The sequence below is a fragment of the Calliphora vicina genome, chromosome 3 (genome assembly GCF_958450345.1).
Source record: "Calliphora vicina chromosome 3, idCalVici1.1, whole genome shotgun sequence".
NCBI classification, from domain to species: domain Eukaryota; kingdom Metazoa; phylum Arthropoda; class Insecta; order Diptera; family Calliphoridae; genus Calliphora; species Calliphora vicina.
The window spans coordinates 18,415,966-18,435,357 of NC_088782.1; the positions used below are offsets into that span (position 1 = coordinate 18,415,966).

Sequence of the window (19,392 nt, forward strand, 5' to 3'; positions counted from 1 at the left end):
TGCTTTCGATTTCTTATAGAACCTTTACATCAGCATTTGTTCTTAAATTTTTGGAAATTTTTTATATACAAAACATTTTTAAATCTATATGGTTTAACACATTTTTCGTTAATTTTTCGGTTGGTTTGCATTTACAAAATAAATGTTGGCTTACAATTTTTATTTATTCAGTTATTTTTTCAAGTATTTTGTAGAAATTGTTTATGGTCTAAACATTTATTTGAAATGTTTCACGTTGTAGTTTGGAATTGGCACGTATGCGTGGTGATGTCTGGGCTTTTGATTTTTCATCGGAAAAACGAGCAGGTGGATTTATGTGATCTTGATAGTTGGGTGGAAAGTTAGCAATGCTGAAATTTGTAGTAGAGAAAATTGAAAATAAGCTGCATTCATTTCATTTACATATGTATTGTATTGTATTGTATTTTTTTAAATTGAAAATCAAACTAATCTGAAACTAAAGATTTGTTGCTCTCAAGAATTGATACAAAAAATGGGAATTTTTTCTTAGCAATTCCTACCTAAACGTGGTTTCATCATGATTACTCGAGTAACCACTCGATGAGCGTATGTGTCTTTTGCTGGTGGTGCCGGTTTTGGCCGTTTTACGGGTGCTAAAAGGTGGTTTGGATTTGCGTGACATGCTGGTAGGTGTGGCATCCGAAGAAGAAGAGGATTCATCTTGGGTTTCTAAAGAATTCCAAACAAAAATAATTAATTTATCTATATCATTTGTTTTTAAACAAATTATACCTACCTCGTTGTGGTCTATATTTAGCCGAGTTCATAGCTCGTGCTGATACATCATTATCCGATTCGGAGCCGAGTGTGTCATATTCTGTAATTGGTATGTGAAGTGTTAGGATTTTCCTAACTTCAGAATCTGTTGAGCCTGGATTATCCGATTCTAAAACAGTTTATAGTACGATTTGATGATGGATTTTGATTTGATTGATTTTGATACGGTGTTGTGGTGGTGGTGGTGGTTGTGGTCGTGATGATTTCATGATTATGATGAATGTTGGATGAATTTGGTGCATATGAAAACACAAATGAAAATGTTTTAATAAAAATCTTAATTTTCAAAATTAAATTATAAATTATATATGTACTCGTATGTATGTAAATAAGTAGAAGGATTTAAAAGGTTAGGTTTATATTGAATAAAAAACACAAAGTATTATCATGTGTGTTTAAATTATAGTTATGACTCTGATGAATTAATGTCATAAGCCAATTTTCAGTTTTGGTGGTTGGTCATTCATAAAAGGAATGTGTCATGCTGAGGTAAACACAAACATGATTGAAAATTTTTTTATTTTTTTATTGTAATTGAATTTTAAATTACTGGCCTCAAACGCTAACTACTTAGACTAAAGGAATATTTGCTTTGGATAAAATTTACAATAATATGTATGACGTTCATAGACCTACCTTGGCTTTCCGAATGGGGATCCCTTAATCTGCCCACCTTTCGCCGTACTTTAGTATATTCCGGTTCTTTGGACTAGAAATTAAAATTAAATTAATTTGATTTGAGATACAATTGAATTATTTTGCCAAACTTACATGATAACTTTCAGGTTTAACATCATGATATACAAAAGATCCCCTCACCGAATGATAGGGCCCACTGTACACATTACCACTGTAAGAACTTTCACTGTAGGGCTGTTTATTCAATTGAAATGTGGCATATGGACAAATATCCTCAATATATTCATTACTTTCCGCTTTACCAAAACTACCCGAATCATTGGAGTTGGATCCTCGCGGTGGCCCCACATTTGGATTACATCTCACGGCCAGATATTGTTGATCACGATTTTGTTTATTCTGCAGTTGGGTTAACGAGGGTGTTTCCGACATTGATGAGGATGCCAAGCGAGATTGATTGTTACTCATTTCTGAAAAATTAAATCTATTATTGAGAATCTTCTTGTCAGGTAGTTTTTTGAACTTACTTTTTCTTCTTATAACAAATACAGCCCCTAGTAGGCCTAGTAACATGATTAGTGACAAACACACCGGTAGTAATACTTTAATATTGGCATAAAAAGGACTGTCAGTCATAGGAGACATGGCATTCAAATCGGTATTGTAGATGACTGCAAAGAGATTTAGAAAAAATTAAAATTCAAGCACAATTGGAATTTGCCACCATTTGAGTAGTAAAGTGTAGCTAAAAAAAGGTACACAGCTGACACTTTAGGGTTATTAAAATTACTATTCAGTCACTTTCTCAATAAATACTAGCAACGAGAGAGTAAAATAAAATGTAAAAAATGTGTCTCTCAAATACTCAATATTGCAAAAAGTAGTTGAATACTTTACCAGTAAAAACTTGTAAGAAAATAAATGCGTAATTTTTGTATCGATCATAAAGTTTCCAAAATAGTTAAAGTTAATGTTATATTACATTTGAAATATTAACTTTCGACAAACACAAAAGAGCTGATACATTTCTTACTGGTAGAAAAAAAATATATTACTATTCCTTGAATATACGAGGATGGGTCAATAAGTCCGTGTCTTATCAACATAGTCTCCTTTGAGCTCTATGCACTTTGTCTAACGTTTCCCCAATTTTGTGATCCCTTCCAAAACATAAGATTTGTCGAGGTCATCAAACTAGGTATTTTTCTGTGAGATGATTTCATCGTTGGAGTAAAATCTATTTCTGGCGAGACATTTCTTCAGGTTTGGAAACGAGAAACAATCGCTTGGGGCTAAATCCGGAGAATGTGCGGAAGAGGGAGCCTAATTCATGGAGTTTTGCCATGGAAACTGCACATGTGTGTACCAGAGTACGGAAACAAACAAAATGAAACGTTTGCTATCGTTTTGTTTTGTTCTTTGCAGTGAGTAAAACAAAAACCAAACATAAATAATGAAAATGATTGTCCCATTTTGTTTTGTATTGTTTTTGCTCGTGAGCGCAAACTGTTCATTAATATAAACGTACGCAGCTAGAAAAGAAAAGAGTAAGAACAATATTGAAACATTCTGTGAAAAAACGTTTAACAAACGTTTGGTAATTGATTTACTCATTATAATACAGAACAGAGTGCAAAAACAAACAAAACGAATAAAAAATACGTTTCTCTATCTGTTTTGTACTCAAATGTACGACTGTAACGGTAAATTAAATAATGCAGATGAGTGAAAAGCGAACTGTTTCGTTTTCTCTCTTTGTCACTTGAAAAGTTTATGTTTTGTTTTTGCTCATGTACAATACAATTTAAAAATTTTGATTTGTTTTGTACATTTTGCAAACGTTTGCGAAATGTTTTGTTTGTTTTCATACTCTGGAGTGTACCCTTTTGTGCACCCGATTTTGAACAAACGCAGCAGCCATCATGCGGAAAGCTTTCTCATACCCAAGTGAGCATACAAAATTGAAACCACTGAACCATGCCTATGGCTTCCATAATCTCTCGTACTCTCAATCTCCGATCGAACAACACCATATCGTAATTGTTTCGGTGTGGAGACCTCACTGAGCGTCCAGAATGCAATCTTCCAAGCCACAACGAAATTCACTTTTGTACCATTGAAATTGATGGTGCAGAGTTCCCATAGTATTTAGCTTGACCTTTATTTGAGTGATGGTTCTTTCCCGCAAAAAATAATGCTTAATGATCACATGAAATTCACTTTTTTCCAATTTCTCCTCAAGTCACTAGGTAATCTCCTATCAATGGCTGTCAAATGGCTGTTGAAATTTAGACAAGAGTCAACTGACAGATGCCTGTTGACAGGAGCAATGATATCCTTTCAGTTAAGAGCCGTGAAATTGAGAAAGTCGCGGACTTATTGGCCCAACCTCGTATATACTTTATTATTGAAAAATGTAGAAATTACAAACGGAATGACAAACTTATATGTACCTTTACCACTCATCGTGAAGGGTATAAAAATAATGAAATATGGTCAGAATATTAATTTAACTTCTTTTAGTCCTAAACCAAGACGTAAATTGGCTAAGATAACTTGACATTAATTTCAAATCAATATCTACGAGTAAAAAGTACCAAATATTTTTAAACCATAAGTAACTAAACACTGATAGATATCTATTTGTTGAAATTACGGGCATAAATCGTGTAACTTAAAACCATTAGATTTCATTTTATGGTGTTATATTTGAAGTCGAAAGTCGAAGCCAACAGCTCAGAACCACCTGTGCCATGAAAAATTTCAACCAAAGAGAGTTTATGTAGCTGGAAACCCGTGGATGACCTATTCTGTGCTTTTTATGATTCAATACAAAAATAAAATTCTGAAGATAATAGCTTTATTTCCTATTTAATTTAAAACCAGCTTAGATATTAGAAAGCTTAGGTATTTTCCTTGAAGACCTTTTTGTAGCTTAGTGGTATGCGAGTTTGATATCTATCAAAATAAATATTTTTTAACTCAACTCATTGAAAAAAGGGCCAATTTAAAAAAAAAAAAAATCAAAAAAGTTTTTGATTTTGGAAAAAAAATTCAAAATTTTTTATTTTTTTTTAATAATTTTTTTTTTCGAAAGATTGAAGAAATAGCTATCTAAACCATTGGTATGCGTTCATATTGTTGAGATTACGAACATTTTCGTGAATTTACACGTACACAACCCGAAAGTAAACAAAACACACAGCAAGAGCGTAAAAAATACAAATAACTCATTTAGTTGCAAACAATAGAGCGTAAAAATACAAATATTTCATTCTGTTGCTTGATGTTGTTGCGAATTTTTTTATTTTTAACCCATACATGCACACAAACTACAATTTCTCTTTTTGCGCTTCCCTGATCTAAACTATTTGGGACACATTTTGCTAAGAACAATAGGTAATAAATTACATGAATGAGAAAAACACCTGCTTGGCCAAAATGTTAAATTAGATCAGAGAGTTCTCCACCGATCTTGTTGAATAATTGTGTCTGAATTACTATCCAATAGAAGGTGCAAAATTTAATTCCGATCGGAAGACATCGATTTCAAAAGTTTGTTCACTTGACATGAAATCCCCCATATAGTAATATAAAAGATAGTACTAAAAGAACTTCTCCCTCCTTCTAGTCCCCTGTTTTCTAAACTAAGATTAATATAGCATTCCGAAAAGATATCACGAGAATGGTGAGAGCGAACGAGAAAGAGAGCTCTGCAAGAGATGAATGGAATGAGAATAAACTTTAAGCTGCGGCTAATAATCATGGTAGAGGACGAAATAATTGTGGAGAGTGGATGCGACAACTACAAAACCAAGCAAGAGTATACAAATGGGTGTGACATCGAGATGTTAAGAGAAGCAAAGAGTTCATCTAAGAAATTTAGGGATTTGGATTAACATTCACACAGAAGTTTACCTTAATTTTAATTATATTTCGGATAACATCAAGGAAATTTAGGAATTTCGATTAACATCCAAACACAATTTTACCACTGTTTTCTTCAAGATTATTACTATCAAAATAGTCTTATGGCGTTTTCTTTTCTGGCATAAATGATGCCTTCTTTTCAAATAATGTTGCCCTAAAAAACCGAATAAATTATAATTTTATCAAAGGTCTAGAAAGGCAGCATGGTCTGTTCTGGAATATAGTCGGAGATAGTCACAAAAACAAATTATATTCTAATTTTGTATACGCAAAAGTTTCCAGGTAAAATCTGTAAATCTTACTTGTTCCATAACAAATTTAAAATAATTTTTTATAGCAAAATGTTATTTCTACTCACCTCCTTGTGGATTTAGCGTAGTAAAATTGTAAACCGCTGTCGTAGAACCAGCATTATTGTGCGCTGTTACTCTAAGTTGATACTTAGTACCAGGTACCAAATCACTAACCGTGTATATACGTTCCGTCGGTGGTATATGGCTCGAGACAACCGTCCAAGTCGATCTAAATTTAAAAAATACATATGATTTTTAATAAATAAATTTAGCTATACATAGAAAACATCCACTCACCTGCCATAAATTCTTGACTCAATCATAAAATACAAAATACCACAACCACCATCACCCCATGAATCCAACCAACAGGTAACACTAGTAGAATTATTCGTAATCATTTGTGAATGTTTCGGCTGCACCGGCGGATTACCCTTGGTATGGGTATTCACAATGTCACAAGGCAAACCAGTGCCTATTTTATTATAGGCTGTTATATACAATTGATAGCGAGTGCCACACCAAAGATTACTCAACAAATGGGAATAGGATTTAGCATCCACTTGCAGTTCTTCCCAATCGCCATTGTCGCGTTTGTAGTTGATAACATAGCCCAATATGGGGCTGCCGCCATTATTATTGTCGGACCATTCCAAAAGCAAACTATCCGAATAGGCGGTGACTACGGTGAGATTGGGAGCCTCGGGCGGCACTTTAACCACAACACTGTAGATAATCTCATCTTTACCCCAGGTGTTCTCTACACTGCAAGTGTAGTTGCCCGCATCGGTGGCTTGAGTTTCACGTATGTAGAGGGTGCCATTTTTGGCTATAGTTTTGCGGGCATTTGTTTCCAGGTTATGGCCATCTAAACGCCATATTGTCACTGGAGCTGGAGAGCCCACTTTACGGCACGTTAACTCTAAGTTTTCTTTCCAAGGCGTTATAACACGCTGGCTAAATGACACTATGCGAGCAGGTACTTTATTATTTGGTGGCACTGTAACGACTTCCGTTTTCTCCCCCTCACCCACTTTGGTAGAGGCGGTCAGCCAGAACTGATAAGTGGCCGACTCTTGGGTGCGTTGCGTTTCATGCATTTCCACGTAAGGTCCCAAAATACGTTTATGAGTACCTTCCTCACGTCCTCCCTCCAGCATGGACATGTAAAATGTGTAACCGGTCTTTTAGGGAAAAAACAAAAATATATTTTTTTAAATGTTTTTCTATGAATTTAATTTCAAATTTCTACTTACTATATCACCATTTGGAAACTCTGGCGGTAACCAGGATATGATAATTTTTGTACTTGAAGCTGGTATCGCTTTAATGGCATGTGGTGCAGATGGTACTACAAAGATTAGACAACATGCAACATTAATTGTTAATTATCTAAATATTTGCAAAGTTTGTATGTTTAAGTGCTTATATGCGGTTGACTTACCATCCTCATTTGTTCGACAATAGAATGGTTTGGTTTTAACACCATCACCCACTTTAGTGTAGGCCACCACCCATACGGTATAGTTGGTATATTTATGTAGGTTTTCTATGGTGGCATATTGATTATTGGATTTCACAACCTCGGGATCTTTTTCTGCAATTGTGGAAATACAATTTATTAGAAATTTAATTGAAATTGAAACATCAAAAAGTTTAAGATTTAAAGGGGACACAAGTAATTTAAATTGGGGAATTACTGAATTATTTGCCACTAATGTACTGCAATCATAAGACAGGATTCAGTCAATGACTTTTATGCAGTCCTATTAAAGCTTTCTAGGACAACATTCTATGTTGTTCTCGGCTTATGGATATCATAATCTGATTCATCATAAAAATAGTTGTCACAAACATATAATTATTTACTGCAACCGTATATATAATTGATACAATCATGTGAATCGTAACTTAATCATATTATGGTTACCACAATCATATAAATAGTTACAGTGACTATAATATTGTCAAAAAACTGTTGAAATGTTGAAATGGTTACGGTAAACAGGCACATCTATATTTTTTTCTGCGTGTGTAATTATAACATCTTCCAATAGGGTGATACAGTTTGGGCCACCTGTTATACATAAATATTTGTTGAACACTCGTACACACACACTCAACCTTACACAGGGTCAATAAATATTGAGGCGTTAAAAATTTAATGACTTGAATAATTGCCTCTTGGTAAAAGATAAATGAAAACAGCCTCACTTATATGTGTGTATAGAGTATGAAAAGCACATGAACATACGACTCGCTACATTCAATTTGATGTATGTAGCCATTAAATGGAGAAAACTTATCCTAACCAATGCAATGTGCCAATTGTAATTTAAAATATAAACATTGATTCATGAGCAAATACAGGAGCAACACTTTGTAAATGAGTTTGATCATTTGGTGTATAGATTTATAAGTTAACAAAAATTTCTATAGATTTGTTAATTTTGCTCAATACTTAAGTCCTGCTCTAAAATTTCCATGTGCTTTGTCTTTCAATTTGAGCACTTTAAGCCGACAATTACCATAAAAATTATTGGATTGTACTATGGAGCGTATGATTAATTTTTATTATGTTTGCTTTAATAACAAACCTAATAACTCTTAAACTACACAGTATATTTTTTTAATTTAAAATGTTTTTAAAAGACAACTAAATATGTCTCACAAAATTAAAGAAATCTTAAAAGCCAGCAGTAGAAAAATTTCTAGAATTTGTGTTATCAAACATTTTTTTTTTAAATTTAAAAGCAAACAATTTTTGTATGCCTTTCACATTCATACCCTGCCTTTCACATTCATACCCTGTAGCTAAAAATATATTCCAACGGTATTGATGCAACGTCCCGCTCTAACATATTCATATGCTTTGTTTTTCAATTGGTGCAATGGAAGCTGCAAAATGCCATAAAATTTCAAAATTGTACTATGTAGCGTATGATTAATATTAATTGTATGTTTTTAAAAAAACGACTAATAACTCTTAAACTGCCAGATATAGTGTTTAAATTTAAATTGTTTCTGAAAGCCAACAAATCTAAACATTAAAAGGCTGTAGTACAAAAATTCCAAAAATTTTGGTTTGCAAAAAAAAAACTTTTTCAAAATCGGTTGGAAAATGGCTGAGTTAAAATTTTAATTTTCTTCACGCTCTAACTTGATTTTTTCCTCATTTTATTGAAATAGCTTTCTAAAACATGCAACAAAATAAGAATCAATTGAACAGTTAATGAGTTATGCTTATATTTGTAATAACATGGTTTTCGGTTTTTTCATACAAATGCAAAACATTAGTTTTCCAACCAATTTTTACAAATCGTTTTCTGTTTAAAAAATAAAACTCACATCTGTCATACAGAGGAAATAATTTTAAAGTTATTTTCTTAAGAATCAAAAAGTCCGTGAAACACAGGTTTTTGGATACAAAATTATTTTGTTTTTCAACAAAGTCTCCTTTGAGCTCTATGCACTTTGTCCAACTTTCTCCAATTTTATTATCCCTTCCAAAAAAAAAAATAATTTATCGAAGTCATCAAAATAGTTATTTTTTGTGAGATGATTGCATAGTTGGAGTCAAATCTCATTCCACCAAGACATTTCTTCAGGTTTGGAAGAAAGAAACAGTCACTCGGGGCTACATCCGATGAATAGGGCAGATTTCGTAGCCTAATTCAGCGATTTTTCTAACTCAAGTGATCACTTCAAATTTAAACCACTTAGCCATGTGAAATGCCTGTGGCTTCCACAATCTCTCGCACTTTCAATCTCATATCGGTCAGCACCATATCGTGATTTTTTTTCAATTGTTTCAGGTGTAGATACCTTAACTGGGCGTCTATAATGTTTGGCATCTTCCGTGCTTGTACGGCCATAGCGAAATTCAGTAAACCATTGACATTGATGGTGCAGAGTTCCCATATCATCATAATATTAATAGGCAAGTCGATTTCTTTAGACCCCTTTTACACTCACATTATACATTTAATTTGGGCAAGAAATATGCCATTATAAAGGGATTTATTAACAGAAGTGCAGAATATATATTTTATTGAAATCGCTTCAGTTTTTTAGGAGTTATAAGCGTTTAAAGATATTACTAACACATATGCAAACATGTATACATGTGAACATTAAGCTAAAAAGTAAACAAAGCATTACGTGTTTGTTCAATTTGTTGTTGTAAATAAATAAGAGTAACAATTAAACCGTATTGATTTCGCTCTGTTTTAAGTGAGAGTTGTTATAGAAAACAAAGAAGAAGACTTTAGTAATTTAAATTCGCTTTAATAAATATATTTTGAAGGTGTTATTTCTAACTCCCATATGCATAAACAATTTTTAAATTTATTTGTTTTATAAACCTTTGACAAATTTAAAAAACTGTTTATGCATATGGGGGTAAATATGTAATTGTAGATAAGTAAATAGTTATTTTATAATTGTGACGATTTTCAACGGTTTATCACTGCATGAAGTTTAATGAAAAATGGGACGGGTCAAAAAAAATGGTGAGACGCCTCCCATACAAAGTAAATAGTTATTTCTAAATATTTTGTGAAATATAATTGCAAGATTCTTCAAACTTAGTCTAAATGGCTCTTTTATAAATTTTCATAGTTTCGCTGAAATTGTTCGGTATTGGAATAGTGGGCGTTGCACACCCTATACAAAGTATATAATTAATTTCGAATATCTGTAGAACTATAATTGTAAAAGTGTTTAAAATTTTACCGAATTAATTCCTGATCCCTGTACGAAGTTTAGCTAAGCATGATCGTTTTGCACTATCAATTTGAACTTAACGGTCTGTAACGACTGCTTGCAAAATTCTTCATGTTTATAAACATTACCATCAGTAGAAACTTCTACTTATCAATAATGTAGTAATTAACATTGTTTATAAGTCTGACAACATTAATTGTTGAATCTGCTAACATTAACATTAAAGCTGCTAAAAGTTCTAGAAATAGAACATTCTAGTTTTGTCCGTTAAGATAATTCATGAAACTACTAGCACTGTGTATATAAATATTAACAGCAAGTTGCAGAAAGTAACAGGCGCTGCTAGAGTTAACATCAATTGTATTACCAGTGCATTCTTGTAAATCATAAAGTTTGTTTTTAAAGTGTGTGTATTAAAAACGTGTGACTATTTAAATTATTGTGTTAATTTATATATATAAAGAGTTGTTACAATTTGTAAACTATTGATCGCTTTTATTTCAATTGAAATAATGCGGTTTATTTAAAGGAAATAAACCACCATTTTTAAAAGGTTAAAAAAGTAACGAATTAAATTTGAATATATTTCTCATTATCTGCTTGCTTTTCTTAAATTTTAGAAAACTAGAATTTCAATAATTATTTTTTTTCATAAAACATTTAAGATAAATTGAGTAACTTAACAATTGACCCAACAATTTACATGAATATTCAAAGTAAGTATGAGAATGAGTAAATTTGTTGTCATTAAACAAGTATGTAAATGTGAGAATGTGAAGTATTTACTAGTTGCTGGGGTGAAATTTGACTGCAAATGATTTTATGTAAATTTTGTTAGAACTCTAGAATACAGAAACGGAAAAGGGTCAAGAAAGTACCATTTGATTGGTATTTGTATGCATGTAACAACATATTTGTATAAACGTATGAGTATAAATGTGTTTAACTTACCATACAAGTCTTCTGTTGATATGTAGAATATTTTATAGCCTTTAATTTTGCCATTTTGTCCATCAATATCGGGTGGCGACCATGTTATATAAATGGATGTTGAACCCAAAACATCACACTGTGGACTTTCAGGTGGTGAAGATGGCACTTAAACAAAAAACACCAAACACAGTTATTTTGCAGACAGGTGTGAGAATGCATTTTATCGCCCATATGTATGTAGATACATACAGCAAATAAAATGTTTGAATTGATTTATGTGTGAGGCATTTTGTCCACTTACCATCTTCCATTGTTTGTACAGCAATTTCCTTGGTGGGTGGCCCACTACCCTGACTGGTGTAGGCCTGCACAATCACATGGTATTCGGTGTATTTGTTGAGATTATTTAAAACAGTCTCACCGCCATAGTGTGAACGTACCTCAACGGTTTTGAAACTAAAACCCAATGTGGGATTGATTTCCATATCCTCGGGCGTTAAAGACATTTGATAGCCCACGTAGTAGCCCAACAGAATGCCATTCCAGTGGTCACGGTCTGGCGCATCCCAGGAAACAGCAATCTCCGTTGAACTTTTTGCTTCCGCCCGTACATTGAGCGGTGGGGCGGAGGGCACTTCCTCCAGTGTTGTAACCTGTACAACTTCAGAGAATTCCGATGAACCCAATTTATTTTCGGCTGACATACGTATATGATATGCTTTGGCTGGCTTCAAGTTGGCTATGTTGACAACCGTCTGTGAACCAGTGATGGTTATGTGTTCGGCATTTTGCCAAATATCTAAAGAAAATGAAAAAAATAAAGATACAAAAACAAACATATGAATTAGTACTCGTACATTTATTCATACATACTACATACATTTGTATATAAGTAAAAAACCCTGTTTGCTGAATATTAATTAAAAGTGCAATAGTAATTTATTAAGATTATTCTTCAACAACAGTTCATAGATTGTTGAAATGCAGACACAATTTAGGGTTTATTTCGATAATTGTGTTTAGTACGTAATTGATATGATTTTTCTTTTATATTTGGCCTTAATCCATAAAGATTTATTTCTTATTTGCCCATAATTACTTACTATTGATAAATATTGTATTACAAAACAAATTGTCGTCTATGCAATTTAGATTCTACAACATTTTGTATATTCAGTCATATGACTAAGATAAACAAAGTTTTGTTAAGTTTAATTTATCTTAAGGATTATTTACAAAATGTTTACATACATATTTATGTGGATTTTTATTCTGAGAAATGTTAGAAAATATTAACTTTAAGTTGAAATTTAAAATCGTTGTGGTGTAAACAAATTTGAGATAAAAAAATCTTTTTACTTAGCTCAATTTGCATTTGAAGAAAGTAATTGCAAGTTTAATTTTCTTAATGCTTTAGTCCTCGTTTAAAACTATCATATACATTGATTTTCAGTTGGAACACTGTAAACCGCTAATTACCATGATATATTCAAAACTGTACTATGTAGCGTATGATTAATATTAATTATGTATTCTTTAATAAAAACCGTAATAACTTCTAAACTAAAAGATATGTATTTTTAATGTGAAATAATTCTGAAAGTCAATAAAATAGACTTGCAAAATTAAAAAACTATTTAAAAGGCAGTGAAAAAGTTTTAAAAATTTTTGGTTAACAAAAAAATTTTTTTTTTAGTCTTCAAATTTTTATAAAAAACTATAATCAAATTAAAATTTTAATAGATTTTATAACTAATCTCGTAATTATCTTCGCAAAAAGTTCATAATCATCAAAACAGATTTATATTTGTAAAATCTATGAACTCTAAAAGCTTTTCACATTCGAGGTATTAACTCTTGACACTCTGTAGCTTAAATTGCATTATAATAGAGTGAGTGCAAGTTAAATTTTCTAAATGCTTTAGTCCTTCTCTAAAATATTCGTATGCATTGTTTTTTAATTGGGGCACCGTAAGCAGCCAATTACCATAAAAACTTCAAAGCTGTACTATGGAGCGTATGATTAATATTAATTCTGTCTTTTATAACTAAAAAGCTAATAAGTAACAAACTATGCGATATATTTTTTTAATTGAAAGTGCTGTTGAAAGCCAACAAAATATGTCTTAGAAAATAAAAAAAAAATTAAAAGGCAATATAAAAGTTACGAACATTTTGGTTAACAAAAAAATAATATTGAAATTTTAATTTATGTATGCAGTTATATGAAATTATTTGTAAAAATACTATATTCAAAATTTAAATTTTTAATAGATTTCATAACTAATCTCATAAAATTGAAAAAATTTCAATTACAAAAATAGTTTTTGTATTTATATACTTAAAAAATATTAACATTTTCTGACATCGATAACCATCTATTTTACCAAAAAAATCATAAAATGTCATGCATATCTCAAATCACATATTTAAACAATTCAAAAAAAATTTTGAAATTTTTTTACAGAAAATTTCAAAAAAAATTCTAAATTAGGATTCAAAATGTAAACTGTGAAACGATTTGAAATTGGTAGATTTCGAGGAAAATTTGTTTTTGGTCACAAATTTGTTAAAATTATTTCTTAAAAAAACTTTTCTTAGCTTATATTCAATTATTTATTGGATGTATAACTTAAAAATGCGGGATAATTTAAAATTTTTAGCTTTTCTGCCTGTTTCTCTAAATGCGAATGAACGTTTTCTTTCGTATTTTAAATTGAAAACAACAAATTTGTTGTTTTCAATATAAAATACGAAAGAAAATGTTTGTTTCTGCATCGATTGAAACAAATAGTAGTCGGACGGGGCAAGGTCTGGACTATAAGGTGGGTAGGCAAAATTTCCCTTCTTTCTAAATAGTTTTTAACAGGCATTGCAATATGTGAACGATTGTTGTCACGATGGAGTATTGCGGTTTCATATCTGGCCTCATATTCTGGGCTTCTGAAATATGGCCAGAAGATCACAAGGAACGTATATCGAACGCTATTGTTTTCGGCTAATGCTTGCTTCAGACGAATCAGTTACATTCAGTAAAGGTTGCCAGTGATGGTCAGACCAGATTTCAGTAGCCCATAATAGATATGATCCTTTAGATAACACCGAATACAGAGCAATTCCTTAGCGTCATGGATATTTGGCTTTGGTGTCAATTCGACTGGTTGACCGGGCATCACATACGATCTCTAACGTTTTGAGTTATCGTAATGGATCCATTTTTCATCGCATGTAATAATTTTAGAGCGTTCAAGGTTCATTTCGGACAATTCTTATGGCACCCATTTTCATTTTTGAATGAATCCTCCTGCTAGCAAACGTTTTGGAATAGCTACATGAGTAGCTGCCAATGATTTTGCAAGCTCTTGTTGAATTTGACAACAATATTCATGGAGTAGTGACTCCAATTCTGTCCTCTGTGTTAAAGTTGAAACCGATGTAACACAGTCACCATAAGCTTCGGTGAGCAATCGGTGTGCTTCAGCGGCACTTTTTTCAAATTAAAGAAGTAAAGCAAAACTTCCTGCATACGACGCTTTGTTGGCACAATATTCGACATTTTCGAAGCAAAAAAACATTATTGTTTACACTATAATATTCAATAACTAAGTGAGAATAAATGACAGATATGTACCCTTCAAAATGTCATATAAGTTATTAAAAAAAGCGCGTTCAAAAGATACGCCATATATAGTAAATCCCGTATTTTTAAGTCATACAAGCAATAAGGACCCAGAATATATATACTATTGTGGTCTGCGATAAATATTTCGACATGTTACAAACGGAAGGACAGAATAAATATACCCCCCATCTTTTTTTAAGGTGAGTATAAAAATTTACTTGTTTTTCCTTTGTATAACACTCAGTTTGAAGTTTAATTATAAATTCAGTACGTATGATTGATCTCGTTCTTGTTCAAAACCATGAATCGAAACTCAGGTATCAACATATTCCCATGTAAACAGAAACAGTTCCTTTTTCCTAGCTGTAATATCCGCGTTCCCCTTCCATGTGAGATGTCCCTTATAATGCAAGTAAATACGGTGTTGACTGTGGAGGACTCTATTGACTGTAGTCTCATTAAAGACAATGTGGGTAATTCTAGAAGCTGAGATCAAGCAGATTCCAGTGATGGAAGTGATATTGTTGAACGATGTGTTGTATAAGTCAACTATTCCCCAACTAAATTGAACAGTGTTTTTGACTTCTGGTTATCAGGGATTATCATCCTAACCACAAAAGGCTTAAAGTAGATTTTAAGTTCATAAAGTTGACTATTGTTTTATATTTCGTAGCATAAAAAGAATTTCAAATATAATTTAAAATGTTGTTTTATTATTTTACATTCATTGAAAATCATTTTCATTTATTTGAATGTATAAGTTGGAATAAGTTTTGGATGCTTTTTTAAAATGTTTCTTATGGTACGAAAAAACAAAATTTATATTTTAAAATAAAGTGGACTTTAACAAAAATTAACTTTAAAATTTCTTTTTTAGTTAGGTTGATTATTTTTAATATATGTTGTTAGGGTCTAATAGAGTGCAAAAATTCGAATTTTAAATTGTTAGTTAATTATATTGTGAAAACAGGTGGACACCTTATTCGCAGTCTATTTTATAAAAATATGATCTCTTCTCTTCTACTCACTTTCTCTTTCATTGTAGTTATTTTCTCTATGGCTCAAAATAGAAGCAGAAATACTGTTACGTTATATTACAAAGCAGCTGATATATTTTCTGATGTATTTATAAAATTAATTAATTTAAAACTACAAAATACTTTTATATAGCTAAGTTTTTTTTTATCATATAGTAGTGTTAAGTCCGACTACTTACTGTGTGAACTTTTTATCTGATATTTTTAAAATAATTTCCGATTTACTTACCAGTTATCTGCTTATAAAATATATGATACTCTTCGATTGGACTATTGCCAGCAAACGGTTGACTCCAAGTCAATTGTAAACTACGTGATTGTTGCGAATTGATGCGCAAATTCTTCGGCTGTTCTGGTACTTCCTGTACAATTAATTGTATCGTCATTTCATCCTGCAACAATAATAAAAGAAAAAACAATCTCCAATAAGAATAACACACAAAAAATAAACTATTTACAAGATGAAAAATTAAAGAAACATGAAATTGAATGTGAATGGTGATGAGAATGACGAAGAAGGGAGAATAAGTAAAAAAAAAACAAAAAAATATTGAAAAAAAAACAAATTAATGAAATGAAATCAAACTGACAGCAGATGAAAACGATGAAGAAGATGAAGTATTAAGTAAATATTGCATGAGAAATATACTACTTGTACTCAATCGAATAAGTATTCGTTCGCAACAAGATAAATGTTAAAATAATGATAAATTGCGAAAGATTTCTTTAGTTATTTTTGGTATTTCTTTTTATAAGTAATTTACAAAGTAGTTTCGCCTTCAACGTCTTGAAATCAAAATAAATATTAACTATTTGGCGAAAGTAGTTGTATTTATTGAAGGATGAAGTATGGAGGTACTTGTATTTGCAACATCTGTTGTATTTATTTATACATTTGAGAGTGTTAAATGAGTTACAGTGATATATAATTTACAAATAATTGTAGATGCCCAGTGGGAAATGTAAGGTTACCTTTAACACATAGACTACAGCAGGCTACCGACCACAATATGTCAAAATTAAAATATGAAGAGGATTATTTTGAAGCCATCACAGCTATACGACTACACGACCATCGTTGCCGCTGCAGTCAACTTAAGCTAATGATGTATCAAATCGTCAAACTTAAACGTCAGATAGTTACGATGCTGCTGTCATTTTCATTAGAATTAAGTAGCTGACTACAGGGCGACCACTGCAGCCAATGACATTTGTAGTCATGTAGCCCGCCAAAGGATATTTTAAACAAATGTTTAAAAAAATTTTAGCAAAAATTTTGTTTTGTTAAACAAATTATTTGAACAATTAGAAAGCTATATTCGGCTGTGCCGAATCTTATATACCTTTCACCAAATTATACTTCAAAATAAAAATTTTAAATATTTTTAGGTAAATAAAATTTATTTTTCTTTTGCAGTTTCTTCATTTTTTGGAAAAACAAATTTTACGAATTGTTTTTATAATTTTTTTTTTAAATTTAAAATTTTTTTTTTGTTTTTTCAATTTTTTTTAATATTTAGCGAAAAAAACTTTTGATGAAAAAAAAATCGGATTAAAAAATATTTTTCCGATTTTGACCCATTGTAGGTCCAAATTACTATGGTTTTATATACGTCATTGCCTATATTAATGACTTAGTAATCCAGATATAGCTCAAAAATAGGTCAAAAATCGAGGTTGTCCTGGTTTTTTCCTCATATCTCAGACATTTGTGGACCTATTTTGCTGTTTTTAAATAGAAAACTTCTCGAAAGCATGTATCTGGGGTCTTCAGAAAATTGATTTCAACAGACAGACGGTAAAGTCTAAAGATAAAAGGGAATCTCGAAATTCCTATAAATTGAAGCGAAAATCCCAAAAATTTTAGTTTTTACAATTTTGCCTATAGGGTCCATAAATAGGGAACACATCAAGGTTTCCAAATCTGCTTTTTGTTTTCTGATCCCGGCTTTGGGTTTTTAGAATATGTGGCCCAAATTTGAAATTTTGATAAAAAGTAGGTCAAATTCCGAAGGGCGTAGGGGTGACATATTCAAAAAATAGGACATGTTTTTATACCAAAATATTATCAGTAAAGATACCTTACAGAGAAATATAAAATTGTTATATGTTCTTAAAGAAAGTTTTTTTTAATAAAAAAAGAGTTAAGTCTCCATTTCGCCCAAAAAACAGCAAACATCTACTATTTTTTAATTTCTAAATTGAAACTCGTTTATTTTTGGATCTTTAATTGATATTGCTCTGAAATCTTTTGTATATTATTGATAATTTAGTTGTCTAACTAAGAAAAAGAATCGAATCCATTTGGTCCAAAAGTACGACCTATATTTTTAAAAAAGCTGACCAAGGAATGGCAAAATTTTAAAATTAAATTTTTAAAATACATATAACTCGGAAATTGTAATAGATAAATATTACATGCAAACATGTTTTATCAAGAGCTGGCCAAGCGCTTTTCAAAAATATATATCTTTGAAATCAGATGAAAAACAAAAAAATGGCACGTGTTTAAAAATGCTACATGTCGAAAGTACCCTACTTTGAGCCCCCATACCGCCGTACCTGGAGCATTTGTGGGGTCCATTTTAATAACTTAAACTCGAATACTCCTTGTCTACGCCCACATCAAATTTTATCCCAAGCGGAACAGCCGGTTAGATTTATTTCCAATTTATTTCCAAAAAAAATTTGATTCTGTGCCACTGTGCGCCGTCCTAATGAAACCACATGTCGTTGGTGTCCATATCATCCAATTTAGGCCAAAAGAAGTTGATAATCATCGGCCGCCAGCACAAAGTCCACACAAAACAGTGACTTTTTCTGATTTTTGATCCCCTCTAACTAACATCCCCGCGTGTTCATGACCGATCTTTTTGAAAAATTGTGTCTACATTACTATCTAATAGAATCGCAAGACATCAATTTCAAATGTTGGTTCATTTGACATGAAATGCCCCATATATATTCTGGAGTCCTGATAAGATTCTAAGACGATCTAGTTGTGTCTCTCCGTCTGTCTGTCTGTTGAAAACCAAAGCTTGCTGGCTGAAATTTGTTACAAATACTGTCTGTTGATAAGGTTGGCATTGAAAGTGGGCAATATCGATGCATGATTTCTTCTAGCCCTCATACAAATATCCCCGCTATCAACTATCAATGTTCGGAAATCCATATTGAAAGACTAACTTCCGTTTAGTGCTACTTCAAAACTTTATCCGAGTTTGCTCAAACCCTAAGTTTTGGTGCCAACAAATATTGAAAAAGTCCAAAATATGTAAGTGCCAACCTAATATGTAAGTATCTGATACTAAAATTTATGCAAGATAAACACCAGCATATTTATTCAGTTCTACATATCCCAATCTATGCATATATTTATATGACTCTATGAATATTCAAACACAAAACAAATAAA

The 19,392-nt window shown here is 31.6% G+C and overlaps 1 protein-coding gene across 1 annotated transcript in view; it reads right to left on the bottom strand.

Annotated features, from left to right (window-relative positions):
- Positions 1 to 160: 160 nt before the first annotated feature.
- Positions 161 to 19,392, bottom strand: part of Dscam4 (Down syndrome cell adhesion molecule 4) — a 165,630-nt gene continuing 146,398 nt past the window's right edge. The window contains exons 20-32 of the mRNA XM_065505556.1: positions 16,207 to 16,369; positions 11,620 to 12,117; positions 11,337 to 11,483; positions 7,105 to 7,257; positions 6,917 to 7,011; positions 5,958 to 6,844; positions 5,726 to 5,889; positions 1,965 to 2,108; positions 1,570 to 1,907; positions 1,435 to 1,507; positions 758 to 907; positions 522 to 690; positions 161 to 350 (exon numbers count right to left, since the gene is read on the bottom strand). Coding sequence (XP_065361628.1) covers positions 209 to 350; positions 522 to 690; positions 758 to 907; positions 1,435 to 1,507; positions 1,570 to 1,907; positions 1,965 to 2,108; positions 5,726 to 5,889; positions 5,958 to 6,844; positions 6,917 to 7,011; positions 7,105 to 7,257; positions 11,337 to 11,483; positions 11,620 to 12,117; positions 16,207 to 16,369 — 3,123 coding nt within the window. The 3' untranslated portion in view covers positions 161 to 208. The remainder of the gene's footprint in view (positions 351 to 521; positions 691 to 757; positions 908 to 1,434; positions 1,508 to 1,569; positions 1,908 to 1,964; positions 2,109 to 5,725; positions 5,890 to 5,957; positions 6,845 to 6,916; positions 7,012 to 7,104; positions 7,258 to 11,336; positions 11,484 to 11,619; positions 12,118 to 16,206; positions 16,370 to 19,392) is intronic.